At 37.3% G+C, this 18405-nt stretch overlaps 2 protein-coding genes across 3 annotated transcripts in view; one reads left to right on the top strand and one right to left on the bottom strand.

Annotated features, from left to right (window-relative positions):
• The window catches only part of CUNH2orf80 (chromosome unknown C2orf80 homolog), a 53129-nt gene extending 35001 nt beyond the window's left edge, over positions 1-18128 (top strand). The window contains exons 6-9 of one of the 2 annotated variants that reach the window (XM_089671565.1): positions 3884-3961; positions 10080-10167; positions 12265-12356; positions 16427-18128. In XM_089671565.1, the coding sequence (XP_089527691.1) occupies positions 3884-3961; positions 10080-10167; positions 12265-12356; positions 16427-16510 (342 nt within the window). In that variant the 3' untranslated portion in view covers positions 16511-18128. The remainder of the gene's footprint in view (positions 1-3883; positions 3962-10079; positions 10168-12264; positions 12357-16426) is intronic. The other variant, XM_089671567.1, reaches the window with a different exon arrangement.
• On the bottom strand, positions 4281-7944 carry LOC149473826 (gamma-crystallin-1-like). Its single transcript, XM_089671574.1, has 3 exons — positions 7788-7944; positions 6142-6384; positions 4281-4607 (listed from the first exon to the last, which is right to left on the bottom strand). The coding sequence occupies exons 1-3, from the start codon at positions 7794-7796 to the stop codon at positions 4332-4334; spliced, it is 528 nt and encodes a 175-aa protein (XP_089527700.1). The 5' UTR covers positions 7797-7944; the 3' UTR covers positions 4281-4331.
• Positions 18129-18405: the final 277 nt, after the last annotated feature.

Raw genomic sequence — 18405 nt, 5'->3', positions numbered from 1 at the left:
CATCATTTACACTTTCAAAATAACAGAAAACAAAAAAATGGCGTCTGCAAAAGTTTGGGCACCCTGCAGAATTTATAGCATGCACTGCCCCCTTTGCCAAGCTGAGACCTGCCAGTGTCATGGATTGTTCTCAATCATCGTCTGGGAACACCAGGTGATGTCAATCTCAAAGGTTTTAAATGCCCAGACTCATCTGACCTTGCCCCAACAATCAGCACCATGGGTTCTTCTAAACAGTTGTCTAGAAAACTGAAACTGAAAATAGTTGACGCTCACAAAGCTGGAGAAGGCTATAAGAAGATAGCAAAGCGTTTTCAGATGTCAACATCCTCTGTTCGGAATGTAATTAAGAAATGGCAGTCATCAGGAACAGTGGAAGTTAAAGCAAGATCTGGAAGACCAAGAAAAATATCAGACAGAACAGCTCGCAGGATTGTGAGAAAAACAATTCAAAACCCACGTTTGACTGCATGATCCCTCCAGAAAGATCTGGCAGACACTGGAGTTGTGGTACACTATTCCACTATAAAGAGATACTTGTACAAATATGGTCTTCATGGAAGAGTCATCAGAAGAAAACCTCTTCTACGTCCTCACCACAAAAATCATCGTTTGAACTTTGCAAATGAACATATAGACAAGCCTGATGCATTTTGGAGACAAGTTCTGTGGACCGATGAGGTTAAAATTGAACTTTTTGGCCGGAATGAGCAAAGGTACGTTTGGAGAAGAAGGGGCACAGAATTTAATGAAAAGAACCTCTGTCCAACTGTTAAGCATGGGGTTGGATCAATCATGCTTTGGGGTTGTGTTGCAGCCAGTGGCACAGGGAACATCTCACGAGTAGAAGGAAAAATGGATTCAATAAAATTTCAGCAAATTTTGGATGGTAACTTGATGCCATCTGTGAAAAAGCTGAAGTTAAAGAGAGGATGGCTTCTACAAATGGATAATGATCCTAAACACACCTCGAAATCCACGGGGGATTACATCAAGAGGCGTAAACTGAAGGTTTTGCCATGGCCTTCACAATCTCCTGACCTCAACATAATTGAAAATCTATGGATAGACCTTAAAAGAGCAGTGCGTGACAGACAGCCCAGAAATCTCAAAGAACTGGAAGACTTTTGTAAGGAAGAATTGGCAAAAATACCTCAAACAAGAATTGAAAGACTCTTGGCTGGCTACAAAAAGCGTTTACAAGCTGTGATTCTTGCCAAGGGGGGCAGTACAAGATATTAACTCTGCAGGGTGCCCAAACTTTTGCAGATGCCATTTTTTTGTTTTCTGTTTTTTTGAAAGTGTAAATGATGGAAATAAAATCTAACTTTTGTTGACATATTATAAGAATGTCTAATCTGTAATTTGATGCCTTTTGGAGATTTTTCCATCTTTCCTTGGCTTCTTTATGCACATTAATACAAATTTTTAGCTGGGGTGCCCAAACTTTCGATCCCCACTGTATCAGTAATAGGACACAATTGCCACTTTCTACTGCATGTAGTACCGCCACGCTATCATCCCTTTTTATATCTGTAATATTAAAAGTCCCGGTTTAACTTGAACGCCCCTCGTATCGTTTTAGGGGAAGAAAACAGGAATGCTGAAACTCCTAGAAGTGATTATTTATAATAACATGTTACATCCCACTCATAATTCATTCCTTTTGAGATTCAAATGCCCAGTTTAAAAATCCAAAACACTTCTCATCTTCCTGCTCTACAAAATTTCTAGCTACCTTTGTAAGTGTTCTGTATAAAAGCAGTTCTGTTTCTTTGGAAACAAGCTTGGGGATAGAATACTACCCAATGTTGGTGCTCTTCTTGCCAAAAAGTGCACCCCTTTGAACAAAGTCTCTGTCTCCATCCAGAATTGTCAGACACCTGTGTACATTCTGTTTGATGTCTAGTAAAGACGCTTTCAGAGTTCAGATCATAGAAAGAATGGACTGTCCGATTAGGGAAGGAGACCGGTTTTCCTCTTTGAGTAGACATGAAGTGTTTTGGATTTTTAAATTGGACACGCACACCCCAAAATTAATTTTTTATAAGTGGATTGTGATACATATTACTTAAAAAAAAATGAATTTCTTCTATGAGTTTCTTGTGTCCCTGTTTTATATTTTGTGTGGCATAAGTAGTATGGTCTGTTTAGTATCTTTTGAATCAGTTCTGTCCTTAGTTTGCATAAATATTCCTTGTGAATATTGAATTGATCATCGTAATTAATCGCTCCTCCTTCAGACCTTCCTCATCTCTATGATTAAGCCTGTAAGGATGAAACATGTCAAAGACGGGCAGTCTCCTGGTGGGTATAAGTTGTGTTGTTTTTTTTTGGCTGAATAAAACATTTACTGAGCTGACTGAAATCATTGATGTGTGGCTTCTCCTTTTCTGTCAGTGCATCTTCATGTAATGAGGACAGGCTCCTTAGAATGACACACGATCAACCTTCCAGTGGTGGAGGCCTAAAAAGGTACCTACATGAATCACTGACAGAAAAATAATTGTTGATGGGCCAGAAATACAGTGTGTTTTTCCATTCATCTTTGACATGACAACTCTGAATTCAAAGCCACATGTTGACAGCCCTGTCTACTTCATTTCTGGTTCATTACAAAGAACACAGGCCTCTCGTCATTTCCTCTCCTCTTCCTTATCTTCATAACCCCTCCTTGTGCATAGGTATAAAGCACAGGAAGTTAGCAGCTTACAATATTTGTGGCAAGATCAACAGTTGCCCCTTCCAATTGACATTTGTGCAATGAGAAGATTGTTTTGTTTTACTAAAGCCAAAAGAAAGGATCATGGATCAAAATATCCAGAATGCTGATTTTTTTTTTTTTTTAAAACTCCTTAGCAAAGAGTTGGAACAATGGAAGTATAATAAAGGCACTAACCACCCAGCTTTGCTTTATGAAATACAGAAATTATGGCAAGCTACTACTATGGCAGCTGTGCTTTTAGTTCCATTGCTTGAGTGTTTTTGTAATGTACCTGGTGGTAGAACCTGGAGTGCAGAGGAAGGCCTCCCTTGCAGCTTTGGCTCGGGGACCCTGGTAGAGTAACAGGGAGGGCTGGAGCACGGAGGTGCACAAGTGCCTGGTAGGACTTCTGCAGATGGATGTTGATGTGTGTCTGTGATGCAGGAGCAACTGGTGGATGGCACACTGGCAGAAGTGCAGGAGCAGCTGGCAGATGACACGTTGGCAGATGGTGCACTAGTAGAAGTGCAGAAGCAGCTGGTGGATGGCACGTTGGCAGAAGTGCAGAAGCAGCTGGCGGATGGCACGCTGGCAGAAGTTCAGGAGCAGTTGGTGGATGGCACACTGGCAGAGGTGCAGGAGCAGCTGGCAGATGGCATGTTGGCAGATGGCGCACTGGTGGAAGTGCAGGAGCAGCTGGTGGATGGCACACTGGCAGAAGTGCAGGAGCAGCTGGCAGATGGCACGCTGGCAGAAGTGCAGGAGCAGCTGGTGGAGCTATCACACAGTCAAACTTTTGTAACTTTCTGGTGAGTAACACATTGAGAGACAACAGCCGCTTTTTCAGACAGCATGTGTATAAACAACCAAAAGCATAAAAGCTTTTGCTCAGGCCATTATATTCACGATTTCATCATCCTTAGGACAGAATCCTAGTCTAGATAATAGATGATGACCCTGAATGATGCTTGAACAGAAAGGGATAAGTCTCTCTGGGGAAAGGGGAGACATAGGCAGGGGGAGTACTGTATTGTGAGCTTCTTTGAGTGGAAGTGCAAACGTTACACCATTTTGTATACATGCTTTTAAAATAAAAAAATGTATTGAATACCGAGTGTGCTTTGAATACACTATTGTCACAAACTTACCAGTTAAAAAAACTTGCTTAATATTTGACAGCATAGCTTGCCAGTGGAGGATGTCTTTGAAATATATGGAAGCAAGCCTTCAACAACACACCTGCATAGTTCTGCCAAGGTACATTTCATAGCTGTTCAATGAAGCTATATTTGAAGTTAGATTTGTACTAAAACTTACAATATATGAATATTTTCTATGTATTATGATTGTGCATAGTCTTCCCCAGCTACAGGATTGCTTGCAATGTCTTTGTTGCAGTCAGCAATTTTCAGGTTCTTCACTTTAGCTTATTCAAGCCTATGACCAATGCTTCCTTTACGTTTTGTGGTAAAAGTCCTGTGTATACATAAATGCTAGAGCAAGATTCTTCCCCTTGTTTCCCAATAATACAATGAAATTATGCAATACTAAATACTCAAAAAAAAATCACTGAAGATTTTTAAATGACCATATTTTTCTTTATTTAAAGCATTTACTCAAGCTGAGTTTAATAGTTTTCTCTAACACGTCTTAAGGAGCCAACTCTGGCATTGACAGAACCCCAGTCAGTGTATCTTCTGTACTCTCCTGGTCTCAGGTAGTACTGGCGACCTCTGTAGTTGGGCAGCTCATAGAAGATCCAGTGGCCATCCAAGACATTGCAAGAGTAGATGTCATGATAATTGAAACGCTCATGGACAGAAGGGCAATCATCTACAAACTCCATGCTCTCTCCTCTGAAGTCTTCTCTTTCATAGATCCTTATTCTGTAGGAACCACGTTGCTGAAATATTAAAGAACAATATATTTTACATTTAAAAGGAAATGTAAGAAACTGAGGATGCTTACTTTCAAATGTGCTTAAAAAGTTATGTGAGTTATGACATTTTTCTTTGATCCACAAAAGGTTATTGTGCTACTGTTGTTGGGTTGCCTCATTCTATTTTCTTCAGTGTGGATTCATGTTTTTTTGTCCAAAATTAATTTTAAACTTATTTTCAAAAAGGTAAGTGTATTTAAATAGTGTATACTGCATTACTAGACATTATATTGCTTGTCCCCAAAAATATATTTTTTTAATACAAAAACCTACCTACCCACACACAATACATATACACAAAACTAAATATGTTATGTAGTGTCTTGTGGAGAAATAACTCATTCATTTTGAAGTACTGTTCTGCTTGATGAGAAAAAAGTGGTGTACTGTGTCATTTTTTTGGGCCAATGCAGCACTCTTTTATATTGTTCCTGTATCTATTGTTCAAGCCAAAACCCAGGATTCTTTTTAGGGCTTTCTTGTTAATGAACATTCATACTTTGGTATTAAATACCAGTTACAAGCTCTAGTTGGAAAGTACAGATTTATTCAGCAGGTTATGTCTGCTTCTATTAGATCGAGAGTCATTTTGGAAGAGATGGTGTCAGCTCTTTTTTAGAAGAGCAACATATTTGTCATCTTGGGGTCATTATGAGGGGATAGCACATATGAAAACTCTGCTCTGATTTTAACTGGCATTGTAGGAGTATGGAAAGGTGGTACATAACCTGGCACTAGATTAGTACAACATTTGCAATTGTTGTACATTACTGAACAGCATTTGGGAAATAGTAACAAGTGACGATAATGAGATTTTTTAAAATGGAAACTCCACTGAAAGACCCTGTTCAATTGAATTGGAAAATGCAGGACTATGCACCAAAAATCCAAGATTTTTCCAGTATACCTAAATGCAAGGTATAGATGGAACTTAGTTGATCTTATGTCCATGTGCCTTTTTCCTGCTGCGCACAATGAGCAAGGGCATTCCTGACTTTGATTTACACCCACATTTCCTCTTACTGTCTACTTCTACAAACACACACACGCACACACACTACTGTGTAAACTGGTTTAACCAAATGGTAAAAACAACAGCTTGCCTAGGTGGCAAGGCTCCCTAATCTCCATCTTTCAGGTAAGTCATAAAGAATATTAATTGCATTCATAGCAATTGTATAGATATTTCTGAAATGTGTATATATGTGCTATTTCTACCTACATAAATCACTGTGTAACTAGACAATTCTGTGCCCCTTGTGTTTCCTGATCCAGCAGCAGTCACATGGTCTGTTGCAGTTTTTGTTACCAGTTTGAGTAGGGATTATTAACAAAACTAAGTCTGAACTGATGAGCATGTTTCACTTAAAAGGAAGTCTGTGACAATGGCAGCATTTGCATTTCACTTGCAAGTTCTTCCAAGAAACTACAGAGAAAATAATAAACCTTATGGTCTCTTTGGTAAGTAGATTTATTGAATTATCAAAAGGAGACATACCTGAGGGATGATGCGGCAAGATCTGATGGAGTCATTGAATCCCAGCCATTGCTGGAAGTCAGGATACTCTCCCCTCCTCAGGAAATATTGGTGTCCAGTGTAGTTGGGATGCTCATAAAGCATCCAGTTTCCATTTTCCACGCGGATGGAGTTGCAGCGATTGAAGTAAGAGTGGAGGTCAGAACAATCAGAGCTGCACTCATATGAGCGGCCCTGGAAGTTCCTGTCCTCATAGAAGATGATCTAATATTTGAAAACAAAAGCATTGAAACATTGGTCAAAATCAAACTATATTTTTGAAACCTACATTGAAATATACCATAGTATGATAATTTTCAGCAGATTTGGCATGTTGTTTTTGTGTTTAATACATTAATCATTCTAATTAACACAGCTTTCTATTAGTTAATGTGCTGTTCAAGTAAAACAATGTCAGTCAGACTTTTTGATACTTTTGAAATACTATTGTCATGTATTAGGATAATTCATCCATCCATTTATCCATTTTGATGTTCGGTTATCAATATTGTTAGTAAAACATTAGCTGCATTGAGCTTCCTGTAGTATAAACTGGAGCCCTGGTGAAAAATCTAAACTAACACACAACCTGTGGGAAATGGATACATAATAGGCTAAATTCACTAAGATACAATGAACATTACTTACCAATGACTTAACTTGCTAATGACAATAATTTTCAGCAGTAAGGGCCAATGAGAATCGAAAACAACATTTACTTTAGTGAACATGACCATTCTAATCCAGTAGGTAATATCAGAGGTTTAAACCTGTATGATTTACTAAAACCGGAGAGTGCAAAATCTAGTGTAGCTCTGCTTAGAAACCAATCAGCTTCCATTTTTCTTTTACTAAACATGCTGATGTTAGAAGCTGATTTGGCTACCATGCAAAGCTGCACCAGATTTTTCACTCTCCAGTTTTAGTAAATCAACCCCATTGCTTTAACATTTTGAACCCTTTTCATATGTGAAGGCATCTTACCAAATTTACGCTGGAGCAATGCCATATTTACTTTCTGGTTAGTTTAAACACATGGTGAAAATTTTATCTATAGTTATTAAATTTTCGGAGTTCACAATACAACTAAGTTAATAAAACACACCAAAACCTTACATTTGTCTGTAATAGTTGAAATCTTGCACTGGTTTAGTGCTTGGTGTGGTCTGTGACTATGCAGAAGATCTGACTTCAAGAGACTGTTCATTTTGTGGTGCCAATCAGTGACTGTACCTGAATAGTCTGTTGATGTCAGTCCTCCAGGATTCTTTTGCAGAGAATCCCATTGTCTGCCTTGTCATTGTTTACATGGCCAGGCACTAAATCAATTTACTAATCTTGTTATTACAGAAAACATTTTTTTTTTTATTTTTCTTTACTAATTTCATGCTGGTGTAATGATAATACATCAGTGGGTTTGTCTGTTACCCTAGATCCAAGTTAAGACATTTTTGCTTGCTGTCAGTGGAATATATAAACTGTCACCTATTTTAAGTATCTGACTTTATGCTAGAACTGTTTCAAGTTTAAAAAACTTTAAATCTGCAGCAAAATTAATGTCACATATTCATTAGCTGTACTTTAGTCATAAAGTAGTAACTGAGGCAAAGCAAGGTGAATTATGTTACCTTTCCCATCTTGGCTGTTCTGCTGTTAGAGAACGCTTTGACTGAACACTGTTTTGACAGTGGCTTTGGGATCCCTTATATACTTCTGTGTATGAACAGGGCAGTTATACAGCAAGCTAGTTGTATCCATCACATAAAGTAGTTTACTCAGCAAAAGAGACCTACACAGGCTGTCACGCTTTATTGGAGAATTTTCTTTCTGTAGTCAATGCTTAGGCAAAAATCCGCTTTGTAGCATTCCGAAAACAAAGAGACTATGTCAGGCGTCATATATGGGGTCAGCAGATTTATTAGGGTATTTTGTGAATAGCCATTGGTAGCGGTGCTAGCTGGTTCGAGCACTCTAAAGCAAGGTACCAGTCGGAATTTTAAATAACATTTTACTAGGTATTTGTAAAACAGGACAACAGGCCTAAAAAAAAGTTAAAAAAAATACAACTAGAGCGAACTCTGTATATGACCACAAATATATTTTCTTAGAAAGAACAAATATTTATTTAATTATTAGTTAGAAAAAAAATAAAACCTAAAAGTGCTTTAAATGATGTTAAAGGTGAACAAATCAAGTCATTAAAATCGAATTAAAAATAACTATGTAATTTCACGAAGTTGGCTTATATTTTTTTGAATCTATAGCTTTTTTTTAAAATAATACCTGGTGATCCTGCCATTAGGGTCCTTTTTCAGGCATTTCCTGTAATACAGGGACAATGAACTGTTCATCTCCCAAATTCTTTCCTGTGTCGTCACTGTGTTACATGTACTTCTGGTGTGGAGCTGATATGTCTCTGTGCTTAAGTTCACGTTCTACCATTGCTCACCACCCTGAGCATTGACGTGCATCCACTACTAGTGTAAATGCGTGTGGACAAGAAGTGGCTGTGAAGAGGCTGGAAGAGATCAGTAGCACATAGAGGTAAAAAAAATAGGTGAAACAAGTGTAGGAAAAAAAGTAATTAGTTTCTGATATGTGGTACTTCATGGTGCAAAATCTGGTGCTCTGCATTAGAAACCAATTCACTTCCAGGTTTTATTGTCAAAGCTTAATTAAACTAACTGAAGTTAGAGGCAGATTGGCTATCATGCACAGCTGCACCAGATTTATTACATCTCCCCCTTCATGTCATCCAGTAAGAGTTTAGATCCACTTCAGTTGTTTAGTAACATGTTTTTTATATAAAAACCTACAGAAATCTGTAAAATATATAAATAATAATAAAAACAGTAATGCAATGACAATTTTAATAGTCCTAATTAACGTCCATTTGTGTATCAGAAATGAACTAGCAATTGTCATATCAAGGAATTTAACTAAACAAAGTTAACTAAACAAAAAAACACAAAGTACAAATATGTTTTTTCGCTTTTAATTTCAAGCTTTCTTGTTTGATACAGCACTGAATTTTAGCCATTCGCTAAGTCATATAGATCACTGATTTTCAAACAGCGCTATTAGTATCCCAGGGATTCTGTTGATATGGTACCATTGCTTCTTAGTAAATTCATCATATCTTCCTTGAATTTTAGAAAATTTTAAGTCATGTATGCATAAGATGTCAAGACTTTTAGTTATTTAAAGACAGAATCATTTGGAAAACAAATACTTATTAGCAGGTACTGGGAATATACAGTATTCCTGGAACAAAAGGCACTGAAGATTAAGAGACCTACACCAAAGGTACTTGGTGAACATTGACGTTTATGATTTGAGAAACACAGATAAGGATAATTAAGTGTATCCTGTCTTGAATAACATTTTAATGTGAGCATTTTTCTTCAAATATAATTTATACATTTTTTCTGTTTTTATGTAAATTATTGTTTGGACAACTAGGTTATTTTTTTTTTTTAAACGGACCCCTTAGCTTTTGGTGCTCATATATGTCATATGAGCTGCGCATGATAATTGCAATTGTTCTATATCATAGGAAAAAAAATCAACATGTTTTAAGATTTCTAAAGGCATGAATCCAAAAAGTAACTAAAGGGTCTTGTCAATGCCTTGTCCTTTCATTTTTATGGTTAAAACTGAGCCATTGCAATGTAGTTAATTTGGAATATTTAATAAAATGAATCTGCAATAGACATTCTGAAGCTGTTCATAAACCGATTAGATTTTCTTTAAATCTGATCTACTAGATCAGCAAAATGACAGTCTAATTTTTCTATGCTAGCTACATTTACTTTAGCAACTTATGGATGTTCCACATTTTAGCCATTATAGTCTATATAGTGCAAATAACAAAATGACATGACTAACAGTCATTTAATAATAAAACTGTTTATTTGCAGGGTCACTGGATTCAGCCCTTCAATCTCTCATTACATCCATTTGCCATGCTGACAGCACCTCAAGCAGCAAGACATGCTTTGAAGCATTGTAAGTGTGGAAGCAAATTACTTGTTTGGGATATTTTACCAGTTATAGGGGTATATTAAAAGCACACAGCAATTCCACAGCACAATGCCTCATGCATTACATATGTTTATAAATGTACCGCCTTTGAGAGCCACTAGCCAATACTTTGTGTCACATATGGTGCACAATCTTTGCTTTGCTAACAGTTCAGGATCCCATTGATGATCAGGAACCAGCTAGAGTGATTCCTGATAATGTGATCATTATTCCAGCTATGACATAGAGATCACATACAGACTATAGGCTTCACTGAAAAAATAAGAGCCTCTGGGCTTGTGTCAATAGGCTTTTGTTTGCTTAAAAGGTGTTTGGCATGCCCATGTACAGAAAGTCTATAAAAATGCAAAATTGCTTGAGGGAGGTCAAATGCAATAGGAAGATAGTCAACTGCAAATTAGATGAACCTGTTAATGAATTCTGAAGGATCCCAAAAGTATCTCAAACTGATGTCCAAATTAGGCCATAAAATCAATGTCATTGACACAAACCCAAGGCCCTGAAGCTATAGATTAACTACCACATTCAGGCTGCATTGTCATCAGTGTATCATCTATATGATGCTGTTAGTGTCAGATAAAACTGAGGTTGATTTACTAAAACTGGGGAGTGCAGCTGTGCATGGTAGCCAATCAGCTTCTAACTTCAGCTTGTTCAATTAAAATTTGACAAAAAAACAGGAAGCCAATTGGTTCAGTTTTAGTAAATCAACCCCAGTGTGTCAGGTTATAACTGCCATGTAATCTCTATATGTGTTTCATCTTTTTATTAACCATAAAAGTAATATAATTGAAACTTAATTCCAGTTAGATAAAATAATATTAATTAAACCAGTTACTTGCAATTACTTTGCCAGTACCTAAATGTACTCTTGTTCTTTCCTGTACAGTGGTACTTAGACTACAGGTGCTCTGCCTCTGAAACCTTGACTACTGTGCAAAATGAAACACTGGTGGAAAGCTGATGTCTTTTTTATTTTTACCAAATACGAGACTAGTTGCAGTAATCACACTTCTGCCATTTCCCATAGAAAATTTACTTATATATTACTTTATATAGTACTTTGTGTGCAGTCTGTGGCGTCCTTCATAGATAGAGATGCTTATTAATGCATATAGCCATAGAAGAAATCAAGAATATGTGACTCAATATATAGAATATGAAGATACATTCAAGAGGTCCAGCAGCTTATGCATGGTCTAAGAACCTCTGACCATATGATTGTTGGTGCTAGGCATGCTGGTTGCAACATATTGGAAACTGATGACTGCATGGGATTTTCAAACACTACAGTCTTTAGAGTTCACAGAGAATGAAAAACAAGCTTCCTGTGAGTTCTAATCTTTTGGGCAAATTCAGCTTGTTAATGACAAGGGTAAAAGGACAAGAATCAGGCTTGTACAAACTAAATAGAGGTTCACAACTGCTCTGATAATCTCTTTTTTACTAGAATGACACACAGAAGGGAACATGGTCTCACCAAAATGGGGAAACCAAAGTAGAAAGAAGTTGGCTGATCTGACAATTCTCAATTTCTGACTTGTAGATATTAGGATCTTTCACTGTGAGATGGAAAGTAGGAATGCAACATGAACATGACAAATCTGCACAAACCATATTTTTGCTATCATCAGATTGGAAGGAAATCTTTGAGCAACATTTCCAGAACCTTATTGAATCCATGAAAAATTCAGACTGTTCTGAAGTCAGAAGAGGCCATACCCAGTACTAGAATGGTGTACCTAGTGTCCTCAAAGCATATACAATTAATAGGAAAAGTCTGCATTTTAAAATGCTATTCACAGATAGCTGCCTTTTTGAATTGCCAAATGCAAACTTATTTTTCTCCAAGGGTCCCCTTCACACCTATACCTGAGAGTCTCTGTGTGTTTAGTATTGGGCCTTTATATTTTCACTTTACAAATACACACTTAACTGTGGGCATATATGTGAACTAGCCACATAAACAAAACAATAGGATTTCTATGTGAAATACACATTTAGAGTGTATTACTGCAGGAAAGCAAGCAAGTATGAATAGGCTCCTGTTTTCTCTTTCAGGTACCAGATTTTGCAAGTATCTAGATAGAAATGAAAATGGTGCAACTGAAGATCAAAACTCAAAAGTTCTAGCTACAGATCATGAGGAATCTGTGAGTATTGGGCAGTTATTGTGATGACTTTATATATAAAAGAAAACAACAGCAATCTCATTTTATTGAAAGTGGTTAAACGTCTTACAGAAGTCATGTAGGACAACTATGTTTTTATTTACTATGGTGTGTCCTCCAGTTACTGTAATTTTAGGCTTTTTTTCAACTGATTATTTTTAATTTGGGCAGCCTTGTAATGACGTTTTTTGTCTAGCATTTTCAGATATGATTAAAATGAAAGATATTTTTGCAAAAATATAAAAAAGAAAACAAGTCTTCAAAGCGTACCATAACTGATAAAGCAACTGTTGTTGTTCAGCAACTCCTGCCATTGAGATAAACTCTGAAGTTATGGCAAGGGTTGGTAAGGGTCTTTGAGTCTGATTAACCAAAAGCAAATAAGCTGTTCACTTTGTACTTTGTAAAGAAATTTACGCTTAGCTTAGTAAATTAGGTGAAACTCTGCTGACTTCAATCATCTAATCATGTGCAAGCAAAAATATATTTTTTTAATTTTCCTTGCACATAATTGTTCTCACCACATTCACTAAGCTAAGGAAAAATTGGTAAATCAACCCCTTTATGTCTTCTTCTCTACATTATACTGCTTGGTTAATATTTGGTCTTTTTGCTATGAAAACTAGATCTTCACAAAGGAAAAAAGATATTGTAGACATATCAAGGACAGTTGCATGTGCAAATATGGTCTGCTTACCCGTAGACACCTATGTCTTTCAATGCACTCCTAAACACATATGGTTGTTTGATGCTATGTAGAGGTGTGGTGGAGCAAGTGGAAGGGGCATTATCAATGCTGACTCATGAGGAGTAGGATAACTGTGAAAATTAATATTGTTAAAAGTCCAACCTTCTGATTAATTTTTTTTGCCAACAATCGCTATTTGGTGACATCTGCAGATACTTAAATTTTGGATCATTACCAGTCTTGCCATTTTCAATTGGAATAGGTGATTAGTATTTATGTATAACTTTAATTTTCCATCAGGCTGACCAAAAAGGTTTCTATTCTGGCAGATTTGCTTGATTTCTCAGATCTTATAAACTAGCATTGTTTCTCTATACTCTATATCTTAACTACAAGTTCTACTGGAGATGAGGATGTATTATCATCTTGTATGCAGCTGAAAAAAATCTGATTTTGAAAAAAGTATCTTTTACTTCTGTTTAATGCATTGAATCCTACACACAATGAAACTGATAGTTACAAGTAAACTTGTTTGCTGAATTGTTTTCAGATATTAACAAAATATTAAGATGTAAGGTGATTTCACATCCTTTACTCTGCTTTATCTGGGGATCTCTTTCGTCAACTGTTTAGATGTTTCAACTTCTTCCAATGGGAGTCAGTGTTTAAGAGTGTTAATAGCAGCCTGATACTTTATGAAGGTTTGTCCAGAAAACATTTTCTTGCTCCTCTCATTTACTAGTCTAGTTCCTCTTTTCTGATAACTCAGAACACTGATAATGCACCACCACTGACACTTACTAGGTTTCATAAATGCAAGCCTAAAGCCAATTCACCAGTTTCCAATTTATAACAGGATTATATGTTCCATAATGCTTCAATATGCTCAGGCAGTCAGACCCTCAGACTATTGAAGGTAAAGGTTTGGCAGCCCTAGATAAATGCATTTTGGTGAAAAGAAATTAGCAGAAACTGAGAGTTGTATAATATAGAGTTGCTATGTATTTTTTTGAATTTAAAAGTTTAGGATAAAACATAAATTGGGGCATGTGCATAAGACACTTTTTAATTTTTCTGCTGCTTTTATTTTTGTAAGGTTTTAAGATATTTCTGGCTTGTTAAATGGTCTTCAGTTCAGGTGAAGACAAGTCTATAAATAAATCCCCTAAATCAGTTTTTCAAACCTGTTCTCAAGGTCAATCAACAGTTTATGTTTTGTGGCAATAACAGGTAGCTGAATTACATTGCTTAGACACTAATCACCAACGACTGTTTTTCTGCTAGGACAAGTTAAAGCAGAGTTCAAATAAATAAAAGTCAGCAGCTACAAAAACTGTAGCTGCTGACTTTTAACAAACAGCCACTCACCTGTCCCTCGATCCCGCTGTGTCCTCCCTGCAGCCCATTTCACCGGCCGGCCAGTGTTCTCGGAGCCTACATCTTCAGTGTGGGCACCCGACCGTGACAGCTTGTGGCTTCACAGCCAGGTGTCCACTGCGCATGCGTGAGTAGCGCTGCTCTTTCTGAATGGTCTCGTAGTCTTCTGGGACCTGGTACATGTCCCGGAAGACTATGGGGAGGGGGGGAGGACAACTTCTGCTTCTGATTGCCTAGGGAGCGGGTACCTGTCAATTTTGGGTACCCGCTCCCCAAGGGTGCCAATCATTAATGGGGAGTGGGGGACCAGTCTTTAAAGCGGAACCTCCCTCTTTTGGGTGGAGCTCCGCTTTAAGCAGAGTTTCCTAAACTTTATAGCAACCATAGGCTTCTCATTGAGTGAGGATCTTAAATTAATGACAATTGACTTATACAAAGCAGGCAAAGGATATAAAGAAAAAATAATGATAGAAAATAATCCTCTCTATCACTTTCTGCTATTTCTACTAACCAGTAAATCATTAGGACATAGATATGGCACTGTTCAAGTTAAAAAAGACCTGCAATTCCAGCAAAATACTAGAACAGAACTGCATGAAGACTAGACATATGGGATAAAACACTGACCATTTCACTGCAAAGAACTTGCAGAAAGAATTAGATATCCTCAAAGAAATGGTAAACTGTCCCACTATGCAGAAAGTCACATTCACTGCTTTATAAATACAAACCTTGGAAAAGCCATAAAATTTTTTGCATGAAGTGCTGGGGTCTGATGTAACAAAAATGTACTGTAACTATTGGATGTAATCACTGCAGGTACATTGGGACAAAAAAGAATAATTTGATGAAAAGAACCCTTAGCCACATATTAAAAATGGGTCTGGATCTATTATATTTGGGGTTGTGTGGCAGACACTGGCATAGGGTGTACTGGATATTTTCAAGCTCTTAGGACAACAATCCAAGTGTTAGCAGACTTAGAGTTGCATATCATAGGACAGGTTTAATCCACAGTTTACTCTTTACACACTTAAACGATAGTTGCCACTGTGTGTTTTAATGGCAACGCACTGTTCATAGCATCCACTGTAGCAATTCTGTTTTGGAAATGTTTGTGAAACAATACTCACTGCCATGCCCAGACAGTGATGCAACAGACATTTTAAAATATGGTAGCTTCCTTCAAAGAGGCAAGGATTCTTTAATTTTTATTTGAAGCATTTAGTGATACAGAATATTGATTTAAAATATTAGGCTGCATCTGTGAAAGAAAATATTTACAGAAAAGAAATGTCAAAACAGACAATAAGCAGCAGCAGCAGCAGAATAAATGGGAACAAAAGTGAAAAGTGGTTAGCAAGTACCTAGGAAAGTAAATCCAATCTGAGACATCAAAGTCACTGGCTCTCTCATAAATGACCCACAGCATTCCTTCATAGTTTTGGTGGAGACAAGAGCTACAGAGATGCAGCCATATTTCTGGTACATGGATCAACCAAGGGGCTGGCTGCAAGGCGTTGAGATGTCTTATGATGTTCCTTAAGGCCCCTAATGTAAATATAATGACCTGATAACATAATAATAATTTGACACCCATAGCAAACCATTTTAACACCTCTCTTCTCTATAAGTCAAAATTTTTATCAGAAATAATAATGAAACTAATAATAATATTATTAATAATGGCTAGAAAAAAAAGACACAAAAAGTCAAAATTATTTATAGTAATAGTAATGAAACTAATAATAAAATTAATATTAATGGCTAGAGAAAAAAGACAGTTAAAATTGTAGTATCATTTTGGTACTACATTGGAGGTCAGTGGACAAGTCACAAGTGAATGGAGTTGTCCATAGTAAGGTTTTTATTTTCTTTGAGTAATTTTTGAAGTTTGTTAGAAAAATACATTTATTAATAGTTTGTGTGCTGTGGCCCCATTCTAATTTTGAATACATATAATTTTCCTACTCTTGCTTTGTTACAGGGTTCTGAAAGACAAGAAACATCAACTATCGCTGAGACTGAAGAAGACACAACAGCAAAAACTGAAAGTGAAATAAATCCATAAAGAAACTGAGAACATTCATCCCATTTTGACTTATTGTATTGCTTCATAAACACAAGGGTTGATCTACTAAAACTGGAGAGTGCAAAGTCTGGTGCAGCTGTACACAGAAACCAATCATCTTCCAGGTTTTATTGTTAAATGCTTAATTGAACAAGCTGAAGTTAGAAGCTGATTGGCTACCATACACAGCTGCACCTCCAGTTTTAGTAAATCAACCCCACAGTGCTTGTAATTCTGTGCAGTAATTCCAGTTTTGCCTAGTTTTGTCCATGCTTTTTTCTTTCATTTTGGCCTTCTAATTATTTTACTATTATTCTGTTCTTTTCTTCCCTATTTATAATTGACCTTCTTAGGCTTCTGTCGTGCCCTTCTAAGACCAAAGACAATACAGAAGATAGTGTGATCGCTCTTGTGTAAAATAGTTTATTTTATTCAAATAATATAGACAAAATCCAATCCAATCCAGTCCATGGGGAAGATGACCATGTTAAGCAGGAAAGGCAAGCTGACCTTCATAGACCGCTGAAACTGCCGTTGCCACACTGCAAGACATATGAGACACATTGAGCATGTGCCTGGCTGGTGACAGAGGCGGTGCCGTACAGTGTATTGGGGTTGCAATGACGACACGTTTTGGAGGTGTAGACTCCTTTATGCAGTCAAGACTGCAAGAACAAGACACACCTGACATGAATTTAGGAAATAATAATTATGGATGAAGTCTAGAGACTGGAAAACAATGTAACATGGGTATAATGTATTTACATTATTTGGATATAATAAGCGATTTTACAATAGGGCGATCTCGCTCTCTTTTACTTTGTCCTTGGTCTTAGAGTGTTCCTGCCATCCGATGGTCCGATGTATTTTTGAACTTTCATGCACTTCTGAACTGTGTATACCAGCTATTGAAGGGATGTAAAGACCAGCACACATACTAGTGTTGTTTGTCCTGCCCTCCTGCCTTAGATGTGCCTTCCTTTGTTCTCTGCCCTCCAGTGTTTTGAGATTACCTGACTACCATTTTCATTTACCTGTCAGAAACAAAATATTTAATAATTTTTAAGTTTTGTGGACGACTAACTTGTACTTTCTCCATACTGGGGGCCACATGACAATTCTTTTTCAATCTGCTGATTCCTAATGCTTCCTGCTTGTCACATATTCCCCCCTCCCCCATCATACTTCACAATACTGGATATTTTTATGGTGGACTGGTGGCCTTTTTAAATGGAGGATAATGTATGGAAGTCAGGTACATGCTGCTCTTTATAAGAAAATACACAGGTTCCCAGTGTGAGCACTGTTGCAGATATGTTGCCTATGGCCTTGTTTCCTGGCACCAGGATTTCCGAAATTTTGCTTTTTGTGTGTGCTTGTTCTAGCCTTACATGTCTCCTAATGACCTTTATTAGCCTAGTAGCCCCTGCTCTTCATTGCTCATATCCGTAAATTTTTTGCCTTTTGCTCTGAAAGCTGAACTAAAACATTTCAACACAAATAAGGATTGGCTAGGATGAACAACAGCTCTACCTTTTTTATTTACTCTACTGCTTGTGAATTGGATCATTTTGTCATCTTTCAAAAATAATAATAAAACATAAAACATTTGAATGTATACTGCATGTCCTTATAGCTTCCAAAGAATATTTGCACATTTGAAAAACAGCCACACAGTCAGTGGCGTCACTAAGGGGGTGTGGGGGATGCGAGCCGCACCGGGTGACACCATCACAGGGAGTGACACCAAAATGAAAAGAAGAGCTGTCAGTGGCATCCATCCGAGCGAAGTGTCCCCAGTCTTCTACCTGGGTACCAGGGTTCCTCATCCCTCCTGCAGCCCCAGGAACAGCCATGCCATGCGGGCGGTGAGATTTCAGCCCCCTTGTGGGGGG

The sequence above is a fragment of the Staurois parvus genome, unplaced genomic scaffold (genome assembly GCF_062004578.1).
Source record: "Staurois parvus isolate SC_StPar_1 unplaced genomic scaffold, SC_StPar_1.0 ptg000011l, whole genome shotgun sequence".
Classification (NCBI taxonomy): domain Eukaryota; kingdom Metazoa; phylum Chordata; class Amphibia; order Anura; family Ranidae; genus Staurois; species Staurois parvus.
This window is presented reverse-complemented; position numbering and strand designations above follow the sequence as displayed.